The sequence below is a fragment of the Galendromus occidentalis genome, unplaced genomic scaffold (assembly GCF_000255335.2).
Source record: "Galendromus occidentalis unplaced genomic scaffold, Mocc_1.1 scf7180000076600, whole genome shotgun sequence".
NCBI classification, from domain to species: domain Eukaryota; kingdom Metazoa; phylum Arthropoda; class Arachnida; order Mesostigmata; family Phytoseiidae; genus Galendromus; species Galendromus occidentalis.
The window spans coordinates 300,793-318,233 of record NW_003804589.1 but is presented as its reverse complement, the minus strand read 5'-3'; the positions used below and the strand labels follow the sequence as shown (position 1 = coordinate 318,233).

General features: G+C 50.8%; 4 protein-coding genes across 4 annotated transcripts; 3 read left to right on the top strand and 1 right to left on the bottom strand.

Moving 5' to 3' along the window:
* Positions 1 to 7,741: 7,741 nt before the first annotated feature.
* On the bottom strand, positions 7,742 to 8,370 carry LOC100908582 (cytochrome c-2). Its single transcript, XM_003739867.2, has one exon. It carries the CDS (start codon positions 8,188 to 8,190, stop codon positions 7,864 to 7,866), a length of 327 nt encoding a protein of 108 aa, XP_003739915.1. The 5' UTR covers positions 8,191 to 8,370; the 3' UTR covers positions 7,742 to 7,863.
* Positions 8,371 to 10,367: 1,997 nt separating this feature from the next.
* LOC100908442 (innexin inx3) lies at positions 10,368 to 11,902 on the top strand. Its single transcript, XM_003739866.2, has 3 exons — positions 10,368 to 10,750; positions 10,841 to 11,006; positions 11,112 to 11,902. Exons 1-3 carry the CDS (start codon positions 10,542 to 10,544, stop codon positions 11,763 to 11,765), a joined length of 1,029 nt encoding a protein of 342 aa, XP_003739914.1. The 5' UTR covers positions 10,368 to 10,541; the 3' UTR covers positions 11,766 to 11,902.
* A 1,598-nt stretch (positions 11,903 to 13,500) lies between these two features.
* LOC100901622 (dnaJ homolog subfamily C member 17) lies at positions 13,501 to 14,451 on the top strand. Its single transcript, XM_003739903.1, has 2 exons — positions 13,501 to 13,745; positions 13,873 to 14,451. Exons 1-2 carry the CDS (start codon positions 13,560 to 13,562, stop codon positions 14,449 to 14,451), a joined length of 765 nt encoding a protein of 254 aa, XP_003739951.1. The 5' UTR covers positions 13,501 to 13,559.
* Positions 14,452 to 16,058: 1,607 nt separating this feature from the next.
* Positions 16,059 to 17,346, top strand: LOC100901479 (dnaJ homolog subfamily C member 17-like). The gene is made up of 2 exons (XM_029110513.1): positions 16,059 to 16,244; positions 16,372 to 17,346. The coding sequence occupies exons 1-2, from the start codon at positions 16,059 to 16,061 to the stop codon at positions 17,146 to 17,148; spliced, it is 963 nt and encodes a 320-aa protein (XP_028966346.1). The 3' UTR covers positions 17,149 to 17,346.
* The last annotated feature ends 95 nt before the right edge of the window (positions 17,347 to 17,441 follow it).

Genomic DNA, 17,441 nt, shown 5'->3' with positions numbered 1-17,441 from the left:
GACCCATGCGGTTCCCAGGACAGACGACGGATGATGACCCGCAGGGGACCATTATCCAGGGCCCAGAGCTGGCTGGCTGGATGGCCGGCCAGCGTCGTGACTTATAGCTATCATCAGACGGAGAGAGCAAGCGACCGACGAATAGATGGATAGATGAATGGATGGATAAATCGAGAGAGAAAGACGGGAAATTAGTGACGTCGAACTGTCGGGGCAAATAATTACACATCTCACAGCTCATTGCACCGACCGACGACGATTCGACGTCTTGTGCCCAGCGTGCCCGCAACGTACCTTGTGAGTGTCTACGTGACAACTAAGTATAATGCTTGGCCGTCCGTTCGGCCGCCCCGGTCCCCGTCGAGAGCCCCGCTCGAAAGCTAACTGGCTGACTGGATGACTGGCTGGCTGGCCGGCCGCTCGGCCGTTCGACGAAGCGGCTGGCTGGCGGCTTCGATGAGCACTTTGCTAGCTCATAAAGATCTCGAGCGAGTGGGAAAATCGGAGCCAAAAAAGAAGACATTGCACGAATGCCCCTCTGTGCTTTCGCGCTCCTCCGTGAGACTCCACCCAAACTCTCTGCTGTAGCCGTCGACGCCGTCAACAACGGCTGCGGAGCCATCCGAGGAACTCAGGATGGAAGCGGCGGCAGCGCGGATCGGCAGGCGGTGGGTGACTGCAGGAGGAGAGGGGGAGAGAGACGAGGCCTTAAAAAGTAGAAATCAATTTGCGCTCGGCTTCTTCAAAAACGACCAAGTAGGAACGGAGCCCGCAAGATGGAAATGATTGAACACATTATCACTTCCGAGATTAAAGCTAAATTGTCTCCTGCTCTCCGTAAATTGTAGACTTCGGCGACGGGAAAGGGAATCTCGTCGACTAAAGAAAATCCTGCCGACTATAGCCGATGATGGCGGTGCGATCCAGCCGACTAATCAAAAAGAACGACATGATATCATGCTGATTCTATCACATGAGGAACTAAGAACTCTTCCGCAATTTCGTGCGGGCGCAGTCTCTCGGGATTTCCCTGATATGTTTCGCGTAGCGCTCAGGATTCCGAGTTGACAATATCCTCCTAAATTGATTTCGTCTCAACTTTTCGGGATGGCAGAGAGACACGAATTCAGTTTGGAATGGTGAGCGACCTTTCGCTGCGACGGATGACAACATCGAAAGTCGGCGAGTATTATACAAATGCCGAAATGCGAAAGCGCTCTTGGAAATCGTGTCCGATTTTGAGTTCCTTAGACAGTGATGTCTCACGCTTGTCGAACGCTCGTTTCGGCTCGGTCATTGAAGTACCAGTCAAGTCGAAGAAGCTCTTTACCGGCATCACTCAAAGCTCTTTGGAAGGAGCAAATCGCCGAAAGAATGACACCTCGTCGACCCCCTGCCTTTGGATAATGCTGGAGGCTCACCGATTTCATCTGGTCCGTGGAGGGAGGCATTCGTACGTGCATATTCCCGACGCGTCGCCTCCGATGCGACGACTTCCAGCAGGGAGTAGCACTATGGTGGCGAAGACCAGAATTCTTCGTATCTCCCTTGGTGCCAGTCCGTCAGCTGGACTAACGAACCTCTTTCTTCTTCCAGGATCTGCGAGAAGGGATCTGCATACCTCAGACGATGTATATGACTCATGTAAATGAAAAGCTAGGTATGATTTTAGGAGAAAGAAATGTTTCTAGATTACGAGAACTGGTGTCCAGGCTATTCCTGGGCACCAAGAATCAGGAGAGTTTATTACTTTCTATTTATTGTCTCTTTCTGTTCAAACCTCATCGAGGGTTTGTGAGTTCAGTGCAATCGCTTACTATTCTACAATAGCCCGACTCGGGCTCCGCCTACCCACGAAGGCCCGGAGCAAAGTCTTCAGGCTCTGGCCCATTGTCATTTGAATATCTTCTGGAATTTGTGATAGCAGAAGTCTACGACGAATAAAAGAATCTGGAATTTCTGACTGATGCAAAGAGGTATTCAATATCAAGGGATCTCAAGAATCTCGCTTGGGGGAGAATGCCAGAAGTGATGCGAGAAAACCATCTTGGAGCCGCGAATGGATCCGACACCAATTCCAATCCGCGGGATCTGAGGCATTCCCATCCTCTGATAGACCTTTAATCTCTTGCGTTCGTCTTGCTCTCGTGGGTGGTACACGATAGCAGCCATCGGAGCACCCGCGGGATTTGAGCGTGCGCACGGCAACTTTTCGCTGGCCCAGTTGAGCTGTTTCGGCAGCGTCCGAGTGATCTCCAGTGTCCGAGTAAACTTTGTATTCTGCGATACTTTCGGTACACACCCTAAGAATTTAAACGATCAACAATGGCTATACTCGATAGCAAAGTTTTCAGAGAGAGAAACGCGGCTCAGACATACAGTCCCTCGATCCCAGTACATGTCAGGAGGTTAGCCTGGTGTCCGGAGGCCACCTATACATCGCAACGACACAAGATTTCTGCGTGACTCCGAATTCACGTGCCGAGCTTGCAGGCGAAGTTCAGATTAGATGCACTCTCTCGTTCCGTCATGGAGCAGTCCGGTGACAACTGGAGTTTTCGGCTGGACGATAACTCCTGTTTCGAACGTAGTACGATTCCGGTCGACGAAACGTGTGATGGCACGTCCCAAAGAGCCAACTGGGTCATACTGCGTGTTTTTGCACTGAGCTCGGTAAGCAGCGTCGACGGGTTCGAAAATGTTCTTCTCCCGAGCGGGTTCCATAGTGAGAGACGGCTGGCAGAGAGAGTGGGAGGGCGAAGCAAAGAGTTCTCGAGGACTTCGGCAGAATTATAGAAAACGAGTTTAGTTTTGACTCTGAGATGGTCATTCCAGTGCCCCAATCTTTTAGCGAAGCCAGATCCGATGAGCGCCGAGCAGAGATCGCAGACCCGTCTCTGTCGGTATGAACGGGAAGATGAATCGAAGGAAGAGGCGACGAAGACCAAAAATATGAAAAGAAACCACGCGGTTGTAGACCCCTACACGCTGAGTGATTCGTGAATATTTTTCACGGACGAATAGCGCTGCGTCAAGTTCAGATCTCTTCGTCCCTTTTCTCAATTTTTGAGAGTCACTCGGAGCCAGTCACCGTTCACTGTCTCGCTGAATCTCGAGAATCACTGTCTACGTCTTCCTGCGAGATGAATGTCTGCGTTTCGCTCTCCTCGGAATCCACCGAGAACATCACGGCACGGCGAGGCCGCTGAACGTTAAAGACAAGCGGTAATTCCAGATGTAATCGGAAGTTGCCTCACCTGCGGTACTTCAAGCCTCAAGCCCATGGATGTGGCTAAACTTCAGTAATTGGATGATGGAGAATGATGCATTCGACAAAACCCGAAACGCAGCCGCGAAGAACGCGGCGGCAGTCTACGGTTTCAATCGGTAGCAGGCCGCGGTCATCAATAACTGAAAGGACAGTATCCATAATAATAAAGATACGAAATTGAAAAAAGGGAAGAGAAAATTCCATTTCACCGAAACGACCAAACTTGAGCAAGAAAAGAATAGATTAAAAATAAATTGATATGGGAAGCCAAGACACTGGCCCGTATTCAAGGAGAAATCACGCGGATTCCGTCGTGAACTCCTCCGACAACAGATCGCTGGCGTAATGAAATCAATTTTCGGAGCTCCAAGGCACTGTATCGATTTTCAGACCTCGAAGTTTCATTTCATTTGTCAAACTTCATCTATAGAAAGGGAGGCTCGTAACCTCGCAAGCCCTCATTCACCGACTCATATTCATTCGCTCGGAGCTCAGAGCGTCCAGACTGTGCCCGTAGAATAATGGAAGGCGGCACATAGGGTCGGGAAAATGAGAAGAACGATTCCCACTGGTTGAGAGTTCAGATCGTTCAAACCGCTATCGACTGTATCCTTTCCAGGGCCCCTCCAAGCTCAGTTCTTCTGAGGGGTTCTTGAAAAAGGAAACTTGCGGACAAAGTAAACATGGACCGCAATCAGGAGCGGATGAGGCGATGACGGAATTGTCCATGGGAATGGAAACATAGCTCTCGTGACTGGCGATGTGCCTGATCTTCCGCATTCGTCCGAGCGGCGTTGTTCCGATCAAAAAGATGCCCTGAGAGCCGGTAGAATTATCAGCTATTAATCTGACAATTATCTCTCTCCCAATGTCTGTTCGTTTTTCTGACGGTTTGCATTTGCCACCGAGGGATGGAGCGACGGCGAGAAGCGATGTCAGATTTAGAAACTAAGCGCAGTCGTCGAGTAGTTGGGACGACACCCTCGGACAAACGAGCCGGAATGACATAAGTGACGGAACTCGCATGAGTTCTAAGACCACAGGGCACTGACTACGATTCCCCGGGGAAGCGCCAATGCCTCCGATCTCGAATGGACTCTCGGTATTCGGTGAATACGAATTCGTATGTGTACTTGTGAACAATTCTTCCTCCGTATATGTACGCATGCATACCTACATACATCTATGGAAGATCGCTCTTTCTACTGTTTCTCTCTCTGCTTACCATGGGGCGCTGATAATGATTTCTCGAGGGAGCAAGAATGCCTCCGGTCTCAAACGGGCGCTTGGTGTTCGAAAAATAAGAATTCGTACTAGTTCTCTAGAACGATTTTCACCATTCAGGTGGTCATGTATACCTGTATCTATGGAGGATCGCGTATACCACCGTACTTTATACAGAAGGCACATACAATGTACATATGTCATCATTCCCCCACATGCTAGCTAGGTATCCAGCGGTGATGTTGCGTCTCGCCGTGATCGCTTCTCGAACTAATATCCCTTGCGAGCGGCTTCAAACTGTATACTCAGCTGTTCACAATGAAGCCCGTTAATTTGGTACAAGAAAAAACTTCATTACTCCGTGGAATTAGTGTGGATGCCAGCGATGATGCGTTTCCGAAGAGTGCTTCCAGTTGACGGAGAGACAGCCCCCGTAAGACCAATCGTATGCCCCCGTCGAATGCGTGCGTAAATACTGGAGTGAACGTTCGGGGGGAAGGGGGGGGGTAGCCTGTATCAGTGTTTAAATATTTAGTTCCATTCCGTCATTTGTGAAACTGTGAGTAACGATCGCTCCCATTATCCCCGGATACAGTATGTTCAATTTTTCTGTCTTCTCCTTTTCTCTCATCCTCGTTGTATTCTCCCTCGTACCACGCTCCGTCATTTGTCGCTCATTAGACGGTACTTATCGAGCGTCGCGCGGTGGGACCGTTTCAATTCACCGACAAAAATGTCTTCCTCGACTCGTGACGTCTACGACCCCGAATCTAGCGGGCCAATGAGGAGAACAAGCGCAGAAAAACTGTCATCGCTCTCCCTTGCCCTAGTGTTTTGCGAATCGTCCGGTTGCGAAGTTGATTTCCGTCGTGGATCCGATCCGATTTCCCTCGACAGGCCGATGGGGTGAAATAAAAAAATCGATCGACTCGTGGATGATTCAATGTTCCTTCCAACACCTTATCGTAAAACACTCCCGCGACGGATTCGATACCGCTAAGCGGAAAAAGCAATGCAGGACACGTAACGGCGTCTCGTCGCCGATTTTCTTCTCCATCTCCAGCGTTAACACTTCAACAGCGGCTCAGCTAGAGAACGAGCCATGGGTGTTTGACTTTCCCATCGGCTTTCTTCGACGAAGTGGCCAAGTGGCCGTGTAGTGACTTCACGTCCATTGAGGAACCACAAGACTGCTGTGAGTTTACATTGCGTCCGCTCTGTGGGAATCCCGACGTTGTTTGACGTTAGTCTGTCCGTCCGTCCATCCCGTCGCCGTTCGCCTATCGGCCGCCGTGAACATTCATTTCATTGAGCAGCCCGATCTTTCTGGCTAAGAATCCGATGTCTAGCATCTCTTCTCGTGATACCGATCGCCGTTCTCGGACCATCGTCTCGGCTCGATACTGTTACCGCCGGGGAGCATTCGCTGGAATTTATTTCGCCTGGCGATAGAAATCGATGTACCTCGCATCGTGCCGGGGCAAATCGATGCTCGCTCGTTTTTATCGCCTTCCCGCTTGTTCACTTTCCTTTAATTTGTTTTTCCCTCTTGAACGTGACCACATACCCCGCGATTGAAAATTGTCAACCTCATGCTCGGCGCGGCCCCGACATTGAATGACTGCTCAGGCCAATGAAGATCATGAGCGGATTTCTACAAGAAGGGATGGAAAGAACATTGAGGCTCTCGCCCTCTGTTGCAGGTCTTGCCCCGAACCCGATGATGTGGTTGAAGGACCTCGCCTCAGGAAATACACGGACGACAAGTAGGTATCTCAAGAGTCATGATGCTCCGGATCCCTCTTCCAGGAAGGAAGTTTGAGGATTTTCTTGCTTGAAATAGGCGAGAACCAACTGCCGCAGGGTATGGTATCGGAACTCGAAAGCGATCTCGACTTCCTGAGAAGACTACCGAGAATTGAAGCTTCTGACTCAGACCTAGCATCAGCAAAATACGGTCCTGTTAATCGGCGAATCACAGTAAAAGCCAGTCCTGATGACCTGTCAGCTGATCGAGACTCCCAGTCTCTCGATTCGGACCGCGACGAAACTTTCTCCCCTAGGCCCGGATTCGAAGGCCATCTCCTACACGCTATCTCTGAAAGAAGAACACAGGTTCGAGCATCAAAAATCCAATGCGTTTGATTCAGTGATTTCTGTCGTGCCTATGCATTCGAGTTTTGCAACAAAAAAAGAGAACAATAAGGACAAGATGACGACGCGACGGCGGAACAACTTTATAATAGCTCGTTCCGATCGCATTCTGGGTGGAGTTTAATTGCGTTGAAACGACGCCGACGGGAGGGGAAACGAAACAGCGAAGGAGGAGGTTGTTATCGTCGAGAACGCTAAGCAAATGGAACAGCAATATCACCCTCTTCGAATCCTGCACGCTCTCGCCTGCCGCTCGGCCCATTCACAACCCTTGCCTTCGTTCACGCTGCAGCGATCGCTCAACGCATGAGTCAAGTCATAGCGAAGCGCGAAAAGCATCGGAACTCGCTCCGTAGCCGGTGCTTCGGACCTCGAGCCTCACCGCAAATACATCCCCTCGAGAGCTTCAGAGACTGATTCTCAAGATTTTCCCTCAGCCCAACCTGTTCTCGTTGCTGTCACCTGATGTCGAGTCATTGGTGCTTTCTGGGTCAAGGTGCCACAACTCATCTCGATGGAAGCATGGCAGTGAACCGGCTCTCGGTATTTTCGAGTTCAGCCAAGGATATCCACAGGATGACCTTGAGGTTTCTAGCTCGAGCATTGATAAGCCCGACATAGAAGCACGGTTCTGGGATTCCGACGGGAGAAAACGCCCAGGGTCATGAACATCAGAAGAGCTCATGGGATCTCTCGATGAAGACTCACTACCCGAAAGCGAATCGTCATGGAAAGCGATTTCCGAATGAACTCCAACTCTCGACTGAACACTCCTCGTTTTCCGATATGAGGGTCAGGAGCTCAACAAAAATAATCCTCCGTTCGATACAAGGTCCCTCGGACCCTCTCCCCCACCGCGTCACTGTGGTACGTCCGGTCATCACGAAGAGCGCCCGTGAGAGGGTATCAATGAACATCTATGACGGAATGGAGCACGTTTTCGACCTAGAGCTTTCACGAGTTCGATAAGGCACTGATATCTTTCAGGGACAGCTGATGCTCTCTCAACCCGAATCCTTGCTCTTGGCTCCGACGGAAATCCGGGCAACGAAGCTTCCAGAACTGAGGGTCACATTGAAAACAGACGAGCACGTTTAATTTCCAATAACGAGAAACTTGCGATTTTATTCGAGATGATGCGACGAATTGATCGTTCTCTGCTCACATTTCCCATCTTTCATATTCACACTAGCAATTAGAACAACGCAATGGATCTACTGGGTGGCTGACTTGAGGTACGCGATGAGGTCAGCGCGATCCTGCGGTTTCTTGAGACCGGCGAACACCATCTTGGTTCCGGGGATGTACTTCTTCGGGTCCAGAAGATATTCGAAGAGCGTGTCTTCTCCCCATGTGATTCCCTTGGCTTTGTTCGCATCGGTGTACGAGTAACCGGCCGCTTGACCGGTTTTGCGTCCGAAGAGACCGTTGAGGTTAGGTCCGACTTTGTGACCTGCGCCCTTGTCGACCGTGTGACATTGAGAGCATCTCTGCACGAACAATTTCTTTCCCTTCTCGACGTCTCCAACAGGAACTCCCATCGTGTAGGTGGTCGTTTAGGATCCTCCGATTCGAACAACACTAACCAAACACTGAGCGAACTCGCGTCTGCACAAAGGTGACACAGTCGTTGTGGTGGCCCGATCCACGTCGATTCTGGCGAGTGTTCGTCGCTACTGCTGCGGCCGCTGCTGCTGCAAATACCACGAATGGGCCCTCATGCCTTTCTTGCTAAAGCGCTCGCCGAGTTGTTTCGGTCGGCGGTCTGCAGTGGGAGAGGAGGTTTTCCAGTCTAGTGGAAGAACAAGAACGCGCTAAACCTCATTTTCCGACCTCTCGGAGGTCACTTGCGGAGAGAACGATTGTCTACCGGCGGAAACCACCCGACGAGCTCCGCTGCGGTCTCTTATCGCCGCCTTGACGGGCGGGGGCCCCCACTACAACCACGTGCTCCGCATCCCTGTTGTTTTGAACAGGCGAATCGGATTTCCCGCCAGATCGCCATCTTGCTCGACGGCACTTCTTTCGGAGGGCCGGGCACTCCGCGCCGAACGGTATCAAGCAGACTTGGGTACGAGCGGCGGCGTCTACTGTCCCGGAGGATCCGCGCGGAGTCGGGAGCTTGACACGTCCACGGCAAAACTTTTTGTTTTCGAATTGCCTGAGATTTCCAATATGAATTAAAGATTAGAATGCACTGGAACAGTCAGATGGCCGGAAATTATCACCCCGACGACCATCGCCGTCTGCCTCGATCCCCGGGGGACCGCGCTGGAGCTCGCCGTACATTCGCCTGCGTGAGCCGAGCGGCCGATACGCGCGGAGGCTTGTACCTCGTACTGCACGGTCATCAGTCTGTTCCGTAAATGAATTTTCGTCTGCCTACCAGTGAGCAGATGTCGGTGTTGCTCGGGTCTCTGACAATAGAAACTACCTACTGAGCTTCTGACTGCGCAACAAACTTGAGGGCGGGGGCGAATCATTTCGCGGTTAGCCGTAATAGGTGTTCTGCTGAATGCCTCAGTTCCCAATGGTTCCCGAGATGAAGATCGGTGACCACGCCTGACGTTTTTCAACATTTGCTCGCGCGCGCGTGTGTGCCATGCTCTACCTTTCCTTCGTTTAGCGTATTCAACAATCGAGACGTTCGTTTGTATCTCGTATCCGTCTGTTCGTCGCTCGTAAAGCGTCGTTATACTGAAGAAACTCCTGTGACGGAAGCTCACAGTCAACTAATGATGCGTCGAGATGACTGAACGGATTTTTTTGTGCGCTTCCTCTGCCCATCCAAGTCCCTTCCACTGAGATTGGGCAACACCTTCTGATAAATTTGTCTGCGACCTGCGATAGTTCATCTTCCTATTCTGAAGATAATCAGGCAGACAGTCCCGAAGATGCATCGCGTGGACTGCAATGCGAACTGACTGAGATATGTCTCTAATTCCGCAGCAGGATACAACCCCGGAGGCACGGATCGAGTTCTAGACGGTGTTTGTACGGAGACCGTCCACGACCGATGAAGTCGTTTTCGACACGCAGCCGGGGACAAGTACCTACCTCACCGGGGTCCACCGAAGAATAACGGAACAACGCTGTAACACCTGTCCGGGGGATGGGAGCGGTCGCGAGCCTAGGAGGTCCCGCTCCGACACGGGACAAAGCTACCACGCTCATGAGAATTAGCCGTTGTTCGTCTTTGTTGCGTCCATGTCTGTCCGCAGGTCTCACTCTCTCTCCCTGTTCCGATCGTCCACTCTGGGGATGCTCACAATTGAGAAAAAGACATTTTCTACTGACAGCGATATCGTCATCATCATCACAATCGGTTCCGCCCACTCGCCGGGGCCCTGGGCGCCATTCCTTCGTGAACCTGCCGAGACGGACCCCACCTGTAGCAATGAGCGAAATTTCTTTGACTTGGAGCTCCGTTTCGCGCGTTCGGGGACGGTAGCCACGAATCCGAAAGAGGGATGGCTCCGTCAACGACGACCACGGAGACGGAGAGCGGTTCTGGGTCTAGGAGGAGAGAATTCCGAGCGTTAATGGGATCCTGATTGAGTTTGAGGCATGACGAATAGGTCGACAAAGCTAAAGTCGAAGCATGTGACTCGAACTCGGAATTTCTCGTTTGGTCGAGTTAGCGAGGAGCATTATGAAACAAACGAGTCGCAAGAGCCGCGGAATTTCGATGCACGTTCGCCTCCAAACCACGTTCACCCGCGTTGTCGATGTGCTCGTGGCGTGCGCGCGTGTTGGTTTCCCTCAACAGAAGCTCGAGTTGACCGACACCGTCATCGGCTGTCATTTCCAGAAGCCCGCGTACCGTGCTTAACCAGATCTCGAGCGTAAACCTTTCTCGGAGGGAACCGGGGGAACGTTTTTAGAATCAGGCATGGCTACCATTCATGCTGCCCTGCAATCCGTTGTGAAATACTTCAATCCTTCGAAAGCAGTCAGGCACACCGATGATTCCAGGATCAGCGCAATCCAATACAAAGGTGTGTTCGGGGTTTTGGTGACTTGTGCCATCTTGTCTGGATTGCAGAGCTGGTTTTCGAGGATCGATTGCTCCAAGCCCGATAGTAGCGATTTCGATAAAAAGTGAGTAGAACGTTCAGAAGAATATCATCGTCTGTCTTTTCGCGCTCTCGACGCGCTCCTCTCATTGGTCTGAGCGAACACTTCTTCCAGGTACGCTGAAGAGTGGTGCTACGCGAACTCTACGTTCCTCGTTGAAGATGCAGATGGTGGGCTCGATATCGGGAATCCGCACTCGCGAACTGTCGTGGGACAGTTCTTCCTCCGATATTACCAATGGGTGACCCTCGCTCTGGTTCTCCAGGCGGCCTGCTTCCAGGTGAGATCGACCTTGAGCCATTGGTTGACTCCGAGTCTTCTGCTATGCTGATGTACGGACAGAATTACCGCGAATGAGATGAAAATTCAGCCCCACCGTTGTCAGGCTCCGCGATTGCTTTGGAAGTTCGCCGAACGTGGCCGAGTCCGTAAAATGGTGGATCGCGTCGCGAATCTCGAATTCGCCTCAGCTCAAGAGCGCACCGAAGCTGTGAAGAGCTTGGCCAAGTATTATCTCGATGAGGATCGGAGGGAGTCCCATCAAAACTATTTCTTGTGCTTCGCTTCCTGTCAGTTGCTCTACCTAATCAATGTGATTGTGCAAATTTCGTTCACGCAGGCTTTCCTCCACGACGCCTTCCTCGGAATGTTTCCTTTGTGGCTTCAGGGGTCTCCGTCTTGGAATAGAGTTTTTCCGAAGCGGGCTCAGTGTAGTTTAGTCATTAGCGGCGCCGCTGGCAATACCCAGCGCCAAGACGTGCTCTGTCTCCTCTCTATGAACGTGCTCTTCGAGAAGATGTATGTTCTTATCTGGCTCGTCTTCGCCGTTGCACTCGTTTCCGCTATCGTTCAGAATCTCTTGGTTGGAATGACAATAATGTCGGGAAGCGAAACCAGCAAGGACGGGAAGGGAAAACAATATGCACAAAATTTGTCCGATCGGCTTCTTCTGAGTTTCTTGGAGCAGAGTTTAGACCGAGCCGTCTATCAAGAGTTACTTCGTGAGATAGATCCGGAGGTGAGAGTGGCGCGTGTATGAAACATCGTTGATTGTGAAGCTCTCGTCTCAGTCGAGATTGTTTTAAAGCCCCTCCTCTTAATTTAATTGAATACTAGAAATTCAGGTATAGAACAGGAAACGTTGGAGTGAATAAATTTATTTATTTATGTTTTAAATTGCGGACGTCCCCATTCCATTGTCCAAGTTATCGTCTCCTGTTTTCGGAGGCCGCCGCCATCCGTGAATTCCCCTCGGGTACGATGAAATTACCAAGTTCATCTCTCGGAGGGCACATTCCGGTCAGAGAGTTCAGCTGTCAACTTTTCCAAGCTCAACGGAGATGTGTGGGCTCGTCGGTCACCAAAAGGAACTACGGTTCTGGGACTATCTCAAAAAGTTCTAAGAGCACCCTGGGAGCGCTATGCAGCTTCGAGGCACCGTAGCATGGCTGCCATTCAGGCAAGTCACGGAGAGGAATTTTCGAGAAACGGATAATGGATTATCCTGAAATCAGTTCATGAACTGAGACTGTCTGGACACTTGCTCTGAATGTCGCGTGCGCGAGTCGTGCTCACGAACGAGCCTGCGCAAAGAATTGATCTTTCCTTTTCATTAGAGTCCTCAAGAGAGTCTTCAATAATGGATGTTTTTAACTATCTGCCTCTGATAGAGAACGCCTGGTGTGTTTTCGAGGAGGGTACCGCAGACATCTTCGGGATTTATATTCCCGGAATATGTTCAAACTGGAGTCGAGCTTGAGAAGCCGTCGGAGCACCGTGTTCTCGCGTTAGTTCCTCCGAGCGTATGACATAGAATCATTAGGCCAGAGTTGGCGTGCGATCTAGATCATTTCGTCGGAGGCGTGAAGGCAGTTAAATCGCAGTTGAACGGTGCACCCTCTCAGACGGGTTCGACTCCACCTTCTACTCTGGATGGATGACTGCCGCCATGAATAGAGTCAAATGCTTGACCATCACCCCGCACTCCCGATCGACGGACGTGAGCCCGCTGTTGCACGAGACGATAACGGACTACTTGCTAGCTTGTCTGAGTATTTCGATAGATTTCTTGCACTGCCCCGGTGAAAGATCCTCCTCGAAAATTCCTCCGCTCGTAATAGTACTGGAAATGATATCTTCTCTGATAGGAGCAGTGTATGGGCTTCATCGTCTTTCATATTTCATATTCCTAGCCCATGGTGGATGTTGAAACTCGTGTATCTAGATAGAGACGCTCTGAGTGTAGAGTAATCGAGGTCGTATGATTCTAACCCCATCGGCGGGCATCACCCGATGGCTGTCTCTCTCGCTCATCAAACACCCGAGCTCACTCGACGGACCCCGCATCCGTAATATGTAGATAGGGGGGTCGCTCACCCACTAGGTACTCTAGAACCCATGTCGGGTGCTCCTCTCGCGATTAGCCCTCACTACCGGATCAGATCCGTATATGAGCACTCTACATGCGCTCAATAAAACACAGAAGACTACTGACGCGCTGTAAACGCTTCCCGTGTGTTTCCTGATCTACTCTTTGAAGTCTATGCGGGTGTGGTCAACGCATGGACCAGTGTTGACACCTAGAGCCAAAGACCAACCACGAGTCTTTATTCGTTGCCCTAACTAGATCGGAATCTAGTTCTATCAGTGGAAAAGCGGGTGCGTGCGTCAGGGGACTTGGGAAGACGATTTGCGCAAAGCCGAAGCGGTGTGGTTTCGAATTTCCCGCCAAGCACCGAGGTCGGGAATATAACGAAATATTCGAATTTCGAAACGAGAAGTCGATCGTCTCTCTTCGATCATATATTTTTCCCGGATCTAAGAAGGTCTCAGGATGGCAGCTGATAAGAAGAAGATCGATGCCCTGATGAAAACAGACCTCTATGGTCTCTTGGATCTGACCAGCGAGGCTTCAGAGAAAGAGATAAAGTCAGCCTACCGGAAGAAAGCGTTGAAGTGCCATCCTGACAAAAATCCCGATGACCCGAAAGCCGCAGAGCTATTCCAAAACTTGACTGACGTAAGTTCGATTCCGACATGACTTCACCTACCTGATTTGCATCCATCAGCGATGCTAACGCGGTCAGGCGATTGACACCATTCGAGTTTTCTCTAGACCAGCTATAAACTATTCTTTGCATCGACAGGCACTGGGAGTCTTGACGGACGCCGTAATTCGGGGAGTCTACGATAAGTCGCTGAAAGCGAAGGAAAGTGCCGCCATCAGACACCGAGAACTCGATATCAAGCGGCGCAAGCTCATAGATGATCTGGAGGCTCGAGAACGCCGGGCAGCCGAGGGGAGACAGGAGGTCTATCGAGAGAGACAGCTTCAACAAGAAATAGAAAGACTCAGGGAAGAGGGATCGAGGATCGTCGAGGAGGAGTCCCGACTCCTCAGAGAGCGACTCGCGAGGATAATATCTCAGGTTCGCCAGGAGAACCATCGAGAGACCAGCCAAGCATCGAACCCGATTAAAATCCGATGGAAACGTCAACTGGGAACCTATAAGCGGGAAGACTTGGAACGGATCCTTGGCAAGTATGGCCGCATTATGGCATTAGTGGTTTCCGACAAGAAACCGACCGCCCAGGTGATATTCGAAGATATCAAAGCCGCTGAAGCGGCTGTCGAGAAGGAGAGCGGCCTTCCAGGAAATCCGCTCACATTAAGTTGGTACAAAAGATCGTATCTGTCAGGGGATCTCGAACATCCCGCCAAGTGACGCGCAGACATCCGAGCGCGCGGCTGCTTTGTCTATAAATAATAATAAATAATGTAAATACTAATAAAGTCGTTTGTTTGGCCCGTCGGCTTCTTTCACGGCGCAGTCGAAAACTTAGGACCAAAAGAATAATTTATGGCATAACACACTTCCGTCAACGCCATGTGAAGCTTGTCCATCCCGAGGGGCGAGAAATTAACGAGCAGAGCTTTAGCAGAGAGCATCACAAAGGGCCAGGTCGCGACTACGCATCGAGTGCTAGGAGTATCAGGCCATGATGTGGGTCGAGACTCACGTAGAGAGCTCGAGTCTCGTTCTCCGGTAGCTTTCAATACCGGCTTCCTCCGGTTCAGGTATAGGCGGGCCATTCTTATTGCTTTTCATGTCCCTTCTGCGACGTTGCACCATCTGAGCGATGCGACATGCTGCTTGTTTGGGCAGCCATTTGTCCTATAGAGAACATGCTCGTCGCAAATGATCGTGATAATATTTTTAACCTCCTTCGCCATCTAGTCGAGGAACGCATCGGCCATCCTTACCGAGCGATCTCCGATGTGGTAGCGCTCCTCAGGGCAAAGCTCATGTGTACAACAGATGAAATGAGAACAGATCAGAGGGAACGCGACTACATAACGCGTCTGGGCTGGGAATTCCAAACATTGATGGAATTGCTCTTCGAACGCATGGTTGAAGAAGCTGAAATCGAGTTCGACCCGTTACTTTCTCACTATGGAACCGATTCGCTTAATTTGACTACGAGACGATAACGGACTACTTGCCAGCCTGTCTGAGTATTTCGATCGATTTCTTGCACTGCCTCGGTGAAAGATCCTCCTCGAAAATTCCCCCGCTCGTATTAGTACTGCGAATGATATCTTCTCTGATTGGAGCAGTGTATGGGCTTCATCATCTTTCATAATCCATAAGCCCATGGTGGATGTTGGAACTCGTGTATCTAGATAGAGACGCTCTGAGTGTAGAGTAATCGAGGTCGAGTAATCGAGCTCACTCGACGCTCGACGGACCTCGCATCCGTAATATGTAGATAGGGGGGTCGCCTTGCCGCTAGGTACTCTAGAAGGTGTGCACCCATCAGTCCGAATACCCATTAGCCCGAACGCTGAGTCGGACCCCCCCTCTCTCAAACAGTCCCGCTAAATTGGGGTTCCTCGTCGGGCGCTCCTCTCGGGGCTAGCCCTCACTACCGGATGAGATCCGTATATAAGCACTGTACATGCGCTCAATAAAAGACAGGAGACTACTGACGCTTGCCGTTAACGCTCCCCGTGTGTTTCCTGATCTACTCATTGAAGTCTATGCGGGTGTGGTCAACGCATGGACCAGTGTTGACACCTAGAGCTAAAGACCAACCGCGAGTGTTTACTCGTTGCCCTAACTAGATCGGAATCTAGTCGTATCAGTGGGAAAGACGATTTGACGATTGGGAAAACGATTCGCGCAAAGCCGAAGCGGTGCGCTAACCGCTCGTTCGAATTGCCCGCCACGCACCGAGGTCGAGAATAGAACGAAACATTCGAATTTCGAAACGAGAAGTCGATCGTCTCTCTTTGATCATATATTTCTTCCGGATCTAAGAAGGTCTCAGGATGGCAGCGGACAAGAAGAAGATCGATGCACTGATGAAAACAGACCTCTATGGTCTCTTCGATTTGACGAGCGAGGCTTCAGAGAAAGAGATAAAGTCAGCCTACCGGAAGAAAGCGCTGAAGTGCCATCCTGACAAAAATCCCGATGACCCGAAAGCCGCAGAGCTATTTCATAACTTGACTGACGTAAGTTCGATTCCGACATGGCTTCACCTACCTGATTTGCATCCATCAGCGATGCTAACGCGGTCATGCGATTGACACCATTCGAGTTTTCTCTAGACCAGCTATAAACTATTCTTTGCATCGACAGGCGCTGGGAGTCTTGACGGACGCCGTAACTCGGGGAGTCTACGATAAGTTGCTGAAAGCAAAGGAAAGTGCCGCTATCAGACACCGAGAACTCGATATCAAGCGGCGCAAGCTCATAGATGATCTGGAGGCTCGAGAACGCCGGGCAGCCGAGGAGAGACAGGTGGTCAATCGAGAGAGACAGCTTCAACAAGAAATAGAAAGACTCAGGAAAGAGGGTTCGAGGATCGTCGAGGAGGAGTCCCGACTCCTCAGAGAGCGACTCGCGAGGACAATATCTCAGGTTCGCCAGGAGAACCATCAAGAGACCAGCCAAGCATCGAACTCGATTAAAATCCGATGGAAACGTCAACTGGGAACCTATAAGCGGGAAGACTTGGAACGGATCCTTGGCAAGTATGGCCGCATTATGGCATTAGTGGTTTCCGACAAGAAACCGACCGCCCAGGTTATATTCGAAAACATCAAAGCCGCTGAAGCGGCTGTCGAGAAGGAGAGTGGTCTTCCGGAAAATCCCCTCACATTGAGTTGGTACAAGCGATCGGATCAGTCCGTTGCCGAGCGACCTGGAACGTCGAGTGTAACCAGTGACAGAACGGGCAACTACAAGCCATCTTTCCAATTCCCGTCAAAAGCAAGTCAGCCGACCGTCCAGGACGATCTTGATTTCGAGCAAATGGTTTTCGCCAAGATGAGAGCGAAAGCAAAGGAACAGAGGGAGGAAGCTGCAATCGCTCAGGAGAGAGAAGACTCGGCGGCTCCTGAAGAGACGACCTGAGTCCCTCCGTCGTCGCGACCTAAGAGGCTCCGGACCGTGTTCCTCTCGGTACTCGTCGCCTGGGATGGTAGATGGGGCTCGTAAAATAATGTATGTAAGACGTGTAAATAATGTAAATAAATTGTGCCCAGACACGACACGAGACGTTCTTGAATCTGTGGTTCAACTGACCAATTCATTCTTCTCAGTTATGTATGCCTCATTCCCCCCGAGGCGACGAATAGCCGTGGCAATAATTGCTAGTCTCTGCCGGATCCGCCACGGTAGATCGTCGCGACTCTCAGCGTTGCTAG

Coding starts and splice junctions, on each gene's coding strand:
- LOC100908582 (XM_003739867.2), bottom strand. CDS start 8,190: ATGGGAGTTCCTGTTGGAGACGTCGAGAAGGGAAAGAAATTGTTCGTG.
- LOC100908442 (XM_003739866.2), top strand. CDS start 10,542: ATGGCTACCATTCATGCTGCCCTGCAATCCGTTGTGAAATACTTCAAT. Junction 10,751..10,840: donor AGTAGCGATTTCGATAAAAA/GTGAGTAGAACG, acceptor CACTTCTTCCAG/GTACGCTGAAGAGTGGTGCT. Junction 11,007..11,111: donor TCCAGGCGGCCTGCTTCCAG/GTGAGATCGACC, acceptor CACCGTTGTCAG/GCTCCGCGATTGCTTTGGAA.
- LOC100901622 (XM_003739903.1), top strand. CDS start 13,560: ATGGCAGCTGATAAGAAGAAGATCGATGCCCTGATGAAAACAGACCTC. Junction 13,746..13,872: donor TATTCCAAAACTTGACTGAC/GTAAGTTCGATT, acceptor TTGCATCGACAG/GCACTGGGAGTCTTGACGGA.
- LOC100901479 (XM_029110513.1), top strand. CDS start 16,059: ATGGCAGCGGACAAGAAGAAGATCGATGCACTGATGAAAACAGACCTC. Junction 16,245..16,371: donor TATTTCATAACTTGACTGAC/GTAAGTTCGATT, acceptor TTGCATCGACAG/GCGCTGGGAGTCTTGACGGA.